This window comes from Myotis davidii, unplaced genomic scaffold (genome assembly GCF_000327345.1).
Source record: "Myotis davidii unplaced genomic scaffold, ASM32734v1 scaffold362, whole genome shotgun sequence".
Classification (NCBI taxonomy): Eukaryota; Metazoa; Chordata; class Mammalia; order Chiroptera; family Vespertilionidae; genus Myotis; species Myotis davidii.
This window is the reverse complement of record NW_006297152.1, coordinates 3,317,562-3,329,081: the sequence shown is the minus strand read 5'-3', so window position 1 is coordinate 3,329,081 and position 11,520 is coordinate 3,317,562. Positions and strand designations below refer to the sequence as shown.

The 11,520-nt window shown below is 34.2% G+C and overlaps 1 protein-coding gene across 1 annotated transcript in view; it reads left to right on the top strand.

Annotated features, from left to right (window-relative positions):
• The window catches only part of SWT1 (SWT1, RNA endoribonuclease homolog), a 57,973-nt gene that overhangs the window by 7,944 nt on the left and 38,509 nt on the right, over nt 1-11,520 (top strand). Inside the window, exons 5-9 of the mRNA XM_015569927.1 lie at nt 3,024-3,765; nt 4,925-4,984; nt 6,133-6,262; nt 7,032-7,133; nt 7,461-7,649. Of these exons, the coding sequence (XP_015425413.1) occupies nt 3,024-3,765; nt 4,925-4,984; nt 6,133-6,262; nt 7,032-7,133; nt 7,461-7,649 (1,223 nt within the window). The remainder of the gene's footprint in view (nt 1-3,023; nt 3,766-4,924; nt 4,985-6,132; nt 6,263-7,031; nt 7,134-7,460; nt 7,650-11,520) is intronic.

Sequence of the window (11,520 nt, the reverse complement as noted above, 5' to 3'; positions counted from 1 at the left end):
AGAGAAACATTGATCAGCTGCCTCCTGCACACTCCCTACTGGGGATGTGCCCGCAACCAAGGTACATGCCCTTGACTGGAATCGAACCTGGGACCCTTCAGTCCGCAGGCTGATGCTCTATCCACTGAGCCAAACCGGTCAGGGCTGATTAGTACTGTTTTGAATGCAAATATTTCTAGGTGCATCACAGATAATGATTTTTTGAGTTTTGTTAATATAAGTTCAAGGAAAAGTGGAGTGAAATAAAAAGTCTATCAGAATTCTACACTATATAAAAGACACTTTCAAATAGAATGTAGATTAGAATGTAGCTTTTTATCTCAAGTGATATGATTTTTCACACCTTTATAAGGTACATACCTTCATTACGTAGAGTAATAGAAGTTAGGAGGCTGATTAATAAAATTTGGATAATTATCTTTTTAAAAAATATGTTTATTGATTTCAGAGAGGAAGGAAGAGGGAGAGAGAGAGAGAAAAGCATCAATGATGAGAGAGAATCATTGATTGGCTGCCTCCCGCATGCCCCCCATTGGGGATTGAGTCCACAACCCAGGCAGGTCAATGCTGAGCCGCACCAGCTGGGCCCCATAGACCTTTAGAGAGAGTGAGAGGGAGGGAGGGGAGAGACAGACACTGAGAAACGTCCATGTGAGAGACACACATTGGTTGGGTGCTTCCCAACCCGGGCGGAGCCTGCAGCCGAGGTCCGTGCCCTTGACCGGAATCGAACCTGGGACCTTTCAGTCCGAAGGCGACTTCCAGGCACGACGGGCAATCAGGGGGTGGCAGGGTGGGAGGGAGGGGCAGTTAGGGGCGACCAGGCTGGCAGGGGAGGGCAGTTAGAGGCGACCAGGCCAACAGGTGAGGGCAGTTAGGGGCGACCAAGCTGGCAAAGGAGGGGTGACTGGGCCAACAGGGAGGACAGTTGGGGGTAACCAGGCCTGCAGGGGAGGATAGTTAGGGGTGACCAGGCCGGCAGGGGAGGGAAGTTAGGGCCAATTGGGCCGGCAGGGGAGCAGTTAGGCGTTGATCAGCTGGCAGGGGAGTGGTTATGGGGTGATCAGGCTGGCAGGAAAAGCAGTTAGGGGCAATCAGGCAGACAGGCGAGCAGTTCGGAGTCAGCAGTCCTGGATTGTGAGAGGGATGTCCGACTGCCCGTTTAGACTTGATCCCACCAGGATTGGGCCTAAACAGGCAGTTGGACATCCCTCAAGGGTTCCCAGATTGGAGAGGGTGCAGGCTGGGCTGAGGGACCCCCCGACCCCCCGCACAAATTTCGTGCACCAGGCCTCTAGTTACCTTTTGCTTAAGTTAAGTGCACATTTTCTAGCCTTTGGTTACCCCATAGACTTGTCCACATAGTCTTTGTGAGGAAGAAGAAAAAAATTTTAAGAATAGAATATAAAATTTTTAAAGAATGCATTGAAGTTCTGCCCCAACTGGTTTTGCTCAGTGGATAGAGCATCGGCCTGCAAACTGAAGGGTCCCAGGTTCCATTCTTGTCAAGGACATGTGCCTCGGTTGCAGGCTTCTCCCTGTCCCGGGTCCTGCTCAGGGTGCGTGCAAGAGGCAACCAATTGATGTGTTTCTCTCACATCAGTGTTTCTCTCTGTCTTTCCCTCTTTCTTCCACTCTCTCTAAAAATCAATGGAAAAATATCCTTGGATGAGGATTTTAAAAAATCTAAATTTATACAAAAAATCCATGATGAACAAAATTTTAATTTAATAAAGGCAAGTCCCACAGCATATCAGAACCTGAAACAAAAAATATGCACCTAATTAAAATAAAAAAGAATGCAGTGAAGTTGAACTCGGCTTCAACATTTACTCAAAATCTGTTATTTAGCTTCAGCCCTTGCAATGCTGAATAGTTGAATGCCTCCTTAAAAATATTTGTGCATTTATCGCATATTTGATAGACTGACATGTTTCTTAGTCATTTCCAAAATTTTAACATTTATCTTGTACTTGATGCTTTGCTATTATAAGTACTACTGAATTGAATCTCTTTTTTTAGTTTATTACTTTTTTTACCATGATAATTTCTAAAATGAAAATTACTGAGAAATCAAAGAATATGAACATTTTTAGAATCTTTAATTATATTTTCAAATTCCTTTTTGGAACTGTAATCATTTTGTATTTTCACCAGCAATATATGAGAGAGGATCCATTTTTCAACTCCTTGCTAATATATGTTATTTTAAAATCTTTGCTAATTTGATAAAAGAAAATGGTATGTTCTAATTAGCATGTCTATGATTGCTAGGAAGTCAGATTTATTTTCCCAAATGTTTATTAGCCTTTCCCTTTTTCTCTTTCATTCTTGTTCTCTTTATGGGCTATTCTAGAGTCTTAATACTTTTTGATGACCTTTTTATCTTCTAAGGCTAATAAGCTGCCATATATATATACACACACACACACACACCTATATACATATATCTACATATGTACATAAGGATATACAAATATTGATACACGTGTATCTATATATGTATATATATTACATCAAATTCCATTTCCAGTCCTTTAAGTTTTATTAATTTTTAATATGCTAAAATGTGAAAGTAAATAGTCATTTACATTTATTATTTTCCCTTGTGATTTTTCCCCATGGCTTTTAAGTTTAGGAAGTTCTCTACTAAAAAATCAGACTAAAAAAAATAAATTAGATAAATATTTTTCCCCTGTGGTTTTTAAGGGTTTGATATGAAGTATAGCAATTATGATAATAATTATTTTGCACTTAAATGTTTAATCTATTTGGAATTTATGTTTTCAGGTTATTTTATAAAGATTTAAATTTGTTGTGTTGTTCTCTAAATAGCAAACCAATTATTCCAATACCAGTTGTTGAGTAATCCTTTTTATTTAATTCCTAATGTAGTAATTTCTACTTTTTATGAAGTATGTGTCAGGCTAGTTCTGTTATTTCCTAACTAAAATGATACAGTTTAAATTATGTATAACCGTGTACAATTGTAATGTAACCTAGGTTTCTGTGCTGCTTTACAGACTGAATGTAGACACTGACACTCTAAGAAAGAGACCAAAAATCAATTCGTCATCCCAAGAACCTATTAAACTTCAAGAAGCATCATATTCAAATGATAATCAAATTATTTCACAAAGTCCTTCTTCAAATGGAACTAAAAACGATATAAGTAAATGTGTAGATTTTAAAGATAAAGACATTAAATTGATAAATGTTAGGAGTAACCTTGACCATGGAGTTAAAAACCTTAGCATTCCTAAAATTGCCAAAGATGTGAAACCTAAAGCTGAAGGCCAGGCAAATGAAAAACTACGGCCTCATTTACTTGCTCACAGGCAGAAGATGAAAGATCTCAAGAAAGAAAGGCACAATAAATACAGAGACAGTTTTGAAAGGTGTGTTTTGGAAAAGTGCAAGAGAATCCAATTTTCTCAGGATTATAATTCCAACAAGATATTTAAGGAACCCCAAGATCCTAGAAGAAGGAAGGTCAGTTTCAAAATCCCAGTAAAATCCCACGATACCCACCAGAAGCCTGTAGAAGAAAACATTTTCCTTTTAGAGTCCAGCAAGTCAACGACTAAGCAGAAGAAAAAAGGATGCCTCGAAAACTTTCAGGTTTCATTAAATTTGATGAAGCAAAAAAGTAAACATTTATTTTCAGATTTCACTTGTAAGCAGGCTGTTTGTGAGTGGAAAGGAAAATGTCATCTTGAGCATCAAGAAAGTAATGATTCAAGTTCTAGTGAACACCAGACCCAGGTAAGGTACTACAGAATAGAGAATGTAGGTTTTAGCAAAGAGTAATATTGTTCCCATTACTAATAATGATCATAGAGGACTGGTTCAAGTTTAGTCAGGAAGATATGTGCTGATTCCTGTATTTGACCCCTTTAATTCCACGTCTTTAGGAAGATATCCTGGCAAATATCAAAGATCCATAATAGAAGGGAATGCGTAAAAATGTAGAAACATGCAATTACAGATAGTCCTTTTAAAAAAGCACTATTACCCTTTACGTTTTGGCTCAGTGGATAGAGCACCAGCCTGCAGACCAAAGTTTCCCAGGTTCGATTCTGGCCAAGGGCATATGCCCAGGTTGCAGGCTTGATCCCCCCAGTACCTGGCGTGCAGGAGGCAGCCAATCAATGATTCCCTTTAATCATTGATTCTTCTATCTCCCTTCCTCTCTGAAATCAATAAATAATAATAGTAAAAAGCACTATGGCCCTGGCCAAATGGCTCAGTCAGTTGGAGTGTCGGACTGTACACCAAAAGGTTGGGGGTTTGATTCCCAGTCAGCACATACCAAGGTTTGGGTTCGATCCCCAAGTTGGGTGCATTTAGGAGGCAACCAATCGATGTTTCTCTCTTTATATATACCCCTTCCTCTCTCTAAACTCAATTAAAAAAACATATCCTCTGGTAAGGATTAAGAAAAAACAAAAACGCTGTGGAATCTCTTACACTCGTCTCAATAAAAAAAACATATCCTCTGGTGAGGATTAAGAAAAAACAAAAACACTGGCAATCTCTTACACTCTTCTGAACCCCAGGTACTATAGAACGCCCAGAAAGATAATATTAAGTTGTAGAGGAGACATTTTTGCATGAATTACTTTCTAGTTATTGGAATTAAAGTTCTTTATAAACTGTTCCTTTGATTGCAGCTTTATCTGACTTAAAGTCATTTAGACATAGAAGCAGTAAGTAAACATTGTTCTTATCTTGAAAATACTGTCTTCAGCATGTGGTTGACATTAGAGAATCATCTTAGTATTATGTTGTTTTGTTTTCCTAAGTCTGTGAGGTAGAAACTCATCATGGTTATCTGACCCCAATGTCAATGTTGCCAAGGTTAGACAATCCCACTGTAGGTCTATGCTTCATTCTAAACTAATAAAATTACTTTTCATTTCAGAGTTTTGAAGCACAATGTTCTTCAGTGTCATATGAAAGTATTCCAGATACAGATCAAGAGGTTAATAATATACTTATCTACTTCTAATGTTTTTAATGAAATTAAGTCAAACAGTTTCTATTTTAATAAAAAATAATGACTTTATATGAAGTATATACGGGTAATATGAAAATAACCCCTAAATCAGTATGTAAGTTCTTATGAAGTCATGAATAACTTTTTGGAAAAGTGTTTACATTTTCTTAATCACCTTTTTGCTTTTGTTTCTAATTAACTTGAATCTGTTTTTGAATAAAGAGCATAGAGCCCATTGCCCACAAGTTACATAAATTTTGATTTAATTATATCAGGCTTTTGCATGCTTTATGCCTGGATTTGCCAAAATGCAGTTTGATGCTAACATTTTTTTTACCATTTTTAAAAAATCTGAAATAAGATGAAACTGTTATTCAGTGAAAGCAAGAGTACAGTCATATTTATTATTTTTACCTCCTGCATCATTTTCCCAGCTAGAATCTCCTGATTGAACATCATATAATTATTACATATTTTGTGTTCCCTAGTCCTGAATTGAAATTAGATTTATAGAACAATGTATTTTCCTATTTTTAAGAAGACTTTAAAACCCATATTGATTGTGATGGGTTTTTATTTATGACAGTCAGTTGTATTTTTCTGTCTTGTGGGCAAGTAACCCTTGATTTTCCCCTTTGCTCTAAAGCTATATTTAGATTTTAGTTTTTCTTAGAAATCTCAAGCAGAGCACTCATCATCTAGATATAAATACATTTGTCTCCTAAAATACTTAATAGTAAGAATGGGGATGAGAATAACTTAATGTGAGGGTCTACTATGTACTAGGCTCTGTGGGAGGAACTTCGTAGCATTTTATTTAATCCTCCCCAAAATAGTAAAAAGCAATAGATATTTAACATTCCTATTTTGTAGATGAACAAACTGGGACCCAAGGTGGTTAAATACTTTGCTTGCATAAGGTTACCGCAATATTAAGAGAAGAGCTTTTTAAAAACCCTGTATATGTTTAAAAGTCTGTATTCTTTTACCATGCTACACCTATATTTTTGTCAATGTTTTTCTTCCCATAAACCATCTCATCTTAAGTGAATTAATTAAGAATTCATTGCTTTCTAATTAATCTGCAGAGTAAATAATTGAAAATATTTTACTGCGGGTCTTTTACAATTTAGATGCAGATAGTAGAAGAGCTTCATGCTGCACGTGTGGGGAAAACTGTGGATTTGCCTGTGGTCCCTCCTCCTGGAGAGTTATCGAGCATGGAGATTGACTTGGTAGAAGATGCTGTGCATTCCTCTGCTGGTATATCCAATATCCATATGATGACCATATTTATAGTCTCCTGGGCTTTTTTAAGAATGAATATGCCAACATTCAATTTTGATAATATTTGGATGAAAAATGTTAAAATGTGCTCATTTGAAATTATAAAGAACGGTGTATTTCTTTTAGCTATAGGAATAGGTCTAATATTTGTCTTATCATTATTTGTTTTTATATTTCTCACATTATTAGGCAGATATATCTTCTGTTTCTCTTTTTGCCAAGGGGCAGTAATTAGAGTCAAGTTGTTTTTTTATTTCTGCTACTAATCATAACTTTTAACAACTAAGTAAAAGCACTGATCAGAAATAATGCAAATTGCTTGAAGTTATTATATGCCTGGATTTCTTATTTATATAGTAAAGTTTTGATCATTCTTACTAGTGGGAGAAGATAATGATAGATATTATTCAAAATCTATTAGTATGCTATTTTGAATTGTATATAAAAATAGTAATGATATATCACATTAACATTGAATTTTTCAGTTTATTGTTTTCATGTATATTAACCTGATTCTCTCACAATGGCCCTATAAATTTATCCATAAGCAATTCATAATATTCTACTGGTAGATTATTAATTATTACTGTTCCTTCTCTTAAAAATTGGAATAAATATATTTTTGTTTTTGTTGTCTGAAGGACTGCCTCTCTTAATGCTATCAAAGTTCTATGATATCAAAATTTTAGTTTTTAAAGAAGTCTATTTTAAGTGTCATGAAATCCTAACTTGTATTTTTCTCTAGCAAGTACTGCTTCAGACAAACATCTTCTAATTGTTATTGATACAAATATTCTGATGAATCATCTCAAATTTGTTAGAATTTTGAAGACAACAGAAATCCCAGGTATTTATGAAACATATTTACTGATTCTGACCTTATTTGAGTTGATATTTTATGTTAACAGTAATATGGGTATTTCTCCTTCCCCTAGCACATTTCCTTTTGGATATACTATTAAGCATATATTTAATGCATAATCAGTTTAAGTTTTAAAAAAAAAGAGGTCCTTCGAAGGTTACCTAGCTATGGACTCTTCTTTAATTTCCAATAGTATTTACTTTTGTAACATTCTGTTGACACAACAGTTTTTTATTTCCATTTTTCATATATGTGTGATTTAGTAACTCTAAATATTTCTTGACTTCTAAGACATCTTTTTTATTTTTTTAGGCTTTGACAGGCTTGTGTTAATAATTCCCTGGGTAGTTGTACAAGAGCTAGATCGTATGAAGGCAGGAAAACTACTGAAATATGCCCAGCACAAAGCTATACCTGCGGTTCGTTTCATCAATGACAGTCTCAAAAGTCAAGATAGAAAACTATGGGGTCAATCAATACAACTTGCATCTCAAAAACTTTGTAGGTATTGTTCTCTCGTGTACTTCCTGATTAAGATTTGTTGGGCTTGATTCATTATTGGAGGGAAATGGTGCAAAACTTTTAACAAATGTATAACCATTGCCATGTAAAATGGCAGGACATAGTGATGGGTTGGGGTATTCTATTAGGCTTGGTTTGGGGATCTTTGATTTTTAATTTTATGCTTCTCCTAGACCTTCTTAGGTTATGTCTATATTTCACAGATAGAGACGTATGGTTCTGTGTGCATAGTTGTATATAATATATTACTTTGGATTCTTTTTAAAAAAATACTATTATTGCCTTGGCCGAGTAACTCAGTTGATTAGAGTGTTGTCCCGATAATGCCACGATTGTGGGTTTGATCCCTGGTCAGGGCACATACAATAATCAACCAATGAATGCACAGCATAAATAAGTGGAAAACAAAAATTGATGTTTCTCTCTAAAATCAATTAAAAATAAAATTTAAAGTTAAAAATACAAAAATATAATAAGAACAATACCATTATAGAGTGATGAGAGCTATAAGTGATCTAAGTTGCTAATCCATCACTACATGCAGTCAATACAGTGCAGAGGCAGGCATTGTCTCCTCTAGTTTGTCAGAATCTGTAATAGGGAGGTGTCTTTATAATAAAGATCTGTAGGTTTTCTCTTGATTTGATTTATTTCCATATTAGTTTAATTCATTTTTAAATCATTCTAGCCTTAGAACCTTTATGTTTTATAGAACTTTTTTTTTTGCAGGTGGAGAGGAATGTGTGTGTAAAGAACACTGTTGCCTCTGCAGAGTTTATACATCCATTTACAAGATTTATTTAATTCTTAAAAATTTGTTTCTTCCCAACTCAGAATTATTTATATATTAAGATTTACATTATTATAAATATCATGGTCTTATATTGTCTACCATACCTGTATTTACCACAAGATATGAAAGAATTCATTCTAATATGAATATAATTATGGTATTAATGCTGACAGGGCTTTTGGCACAGCTGTTTATTCTTAGGTGTTTGAAGAAAAGGGGCCTCCACCATTCATTTATTCATTCCATTTATAAATATTTATTAGTATATTCCAACTACAATACTTATGTACTTTCAATAGGAACTTCATATGATTTGTTTAAGAGCCTTCAAAGGAAAATCTCCAGTAAGTATCACTTATTAGAGTTAAAAAAATATTAAAATGTTTGAATACATTAAATTGAACACCTTAGATGGTCTTTTTCTTCTTTTTATTATGCAAAATTTCAAATGCAGAAATAGAGAAAATAATATAATGAATCCCTTTGTACTTATCACTCATTTTCAGTAATTATCAGCATTTGCCATTCTTGTTTATTCTCTCACTTCCTTTTTCTTTTCTCCCCTAATTCCTGGAACTTCTGTAATAGTTTGAGGTTAATCCCAAATATCATATCATATTATTTTTATCCATAAATACTTAGGTATGTGTTGCTAACAGAAAAGATTCTTTTTTAAACAACCACACAATTAACAAAATTAACCCCTTATGTAATCCATAATTTCAGTAAAGTCCCAGTCCTTAATAAGAGAAAGGAATTTTGCTTACTCAATCTTTTTTTTAGTTTGTTGATACAAATGACATTTGATTATATAATAATATAGATAATTATGTTCATTATTTTCCAGACCCTTTTCCAAAAGCTTTACACCTAAATCTCATTCAAACCTTATAGTACCATGGAAGATAGTCATATTGGCCCCATTTTACTGATGAGGAAATGAGACACAGAGAGATTAAGCACTTGTTCTAGATAGAAATTTCTTCAATAGATTAGCTTTGATAATTAGTTTAGAAGAGTTCATTTGAGAATAGATATTTTGGCCACACTTACTATTTTTAGGTTCTTACTACGTTTCTTTTGACTTTTCCATTTTCATGTGCTTTTTTGATGCTTTGACCTCTTCAGCCCGTGCTTTTTGATGGTTAAGGAGGACAAATCATAGTAGCTGTCTTACACTTCTGTGTTGTTTCAGTTTCTGGATGTCTTCCTTGAACTCCATGTTTCACTTTAATGTTTGAGTCTTATTTGGCCTTAGTTTTGTTAAGTTGCTTTTAGTTATGAAGTTGTAGATATAATAATAGATTATTTGTGTAATTGTCTATGTCAGATAATATATAAAGTACTTAATGGTTTATGGCCTCATGTAGGTGATAATTCTTGTATCCTCATATGAAAAGCTTATACAGATTGATTAGAAAAACTAAATATGCTTTTCCCCAAGTGAATGAAGATTAGTAATAGGTAATTCACAAAAGAAAGAAATACAATTAGTCAGCCCTTTGTTCATTGCATATATCTTCCTGTCTGTTGGCTATTTTGAATGTTGTTAATTTCTTTAACATTTTTTAAAATTTCTTTTTATTGCTTCTAAATTTAGAAAGTTACTTTCCTCCAACACCTGCTAGGAACACTTACATTGCTTTAGTGCTTTGGGAATTATGAATTAGTAACTTTTCAGGAGAGCATTTATCTGTGTATATCAAGAAGCCTAAAATGTAATTCTCTTTCTAGAATCCTAAAGAAATAATCAAAGATGCTCACAGTGACTTATATAAAAATGTTCATCACAGCATCATTTATACAGCAAAAAATTTGAAACAACCTGACTGTCTAACAATTGAAGCTACATTTAATTCTATACTATATGAAAGAATACTATATTTTGAAAAATGTTAATGACATAAAATTAAAACTTGTTGAATAAATATTTCATGAATATTCTTGTGGTTTTAGGTGTGTTTTCCAGCCCCAGGTATTTTAGAAAAAGTGATAGAATAGATATTCTTGAACTTTGATACCTTTAGAACAGTACATTATAACTTTTAAACCTTCTTTTGTCTGTTGGATTCAGTGACTTAAACTTATCTAATGATTTTGAGCTGCCAACTTTGCATTACTGTGTTATTTTCTCTGTGAGCTAAAAGAAGGAAAATTGGCTGCTGTAGTATATGTCTGTCTGCCTCACTGGTTGTCTGATTAAAGAATTGAATTAAATCTCCTTCAGGCTCATGTGCTGAGATCAGCTGAGTTATGTCTAGACTTCACGATAAGATTATGAGCTCCTAAACAGTTTGTCTTTGCATATCCAATTACTTAGCACAGTGACCTGGCACAAATTCAGTCCTGTATAAGTATTTATTGCAGAAATGAATGAGTTTTTTCATTTGAATGTTCTGAGAACTAAGTATCATATGGTAAAGTTTGAGGGAAACAAAACATAATCTGGTGACATTGCTCATTGGCTAGTATGTTTTGAATTTTAGTGTGTAAGGAACTTCCCAAGTGCTTAACTCAGTCTTTGGGTCCAGGCTCCAAAAATTATTATCCAGAAGTGGGTCTGAGAGTATGGTCCTGCTATATCTGTATTATTGGCAGGCACCCTGGGAGTTCTGAGGCAGGTAGGATAAGGACCTAGGAGAAGCACTGTTTTTGGTTCTATTTCTGCACATTCCAATATTTCCATAAAAACCAAGCTTTTACCACCTGTTTTAAAGCTTGGAGAATGCCAGAGGACACCCTGTCATCCTCTGTTAAACACTTGTTAGAGATTATTTTTGTGTTCTCTGCCTTCTCCTGTACATCTCTAAACGTTAATTGCTTTAGAGAACAAGGAAAAGCAGACCCATGAAAGTGGTTCTGTTCTGGTAGAATAGTTGCTTATAATCTTTACAGATCTCTAAGTTGACATCATTTTAAGCATGATATAATCATAATTTACTAATAATCTCTAGTTGACTGAATTGAGATTCGAATTCATAGCTTTTGGTTTCTAACCCTGATCATATTTTTTTTGCGTTTATTTATAGGTATATCCCATTACATTTTAGTAGAAAA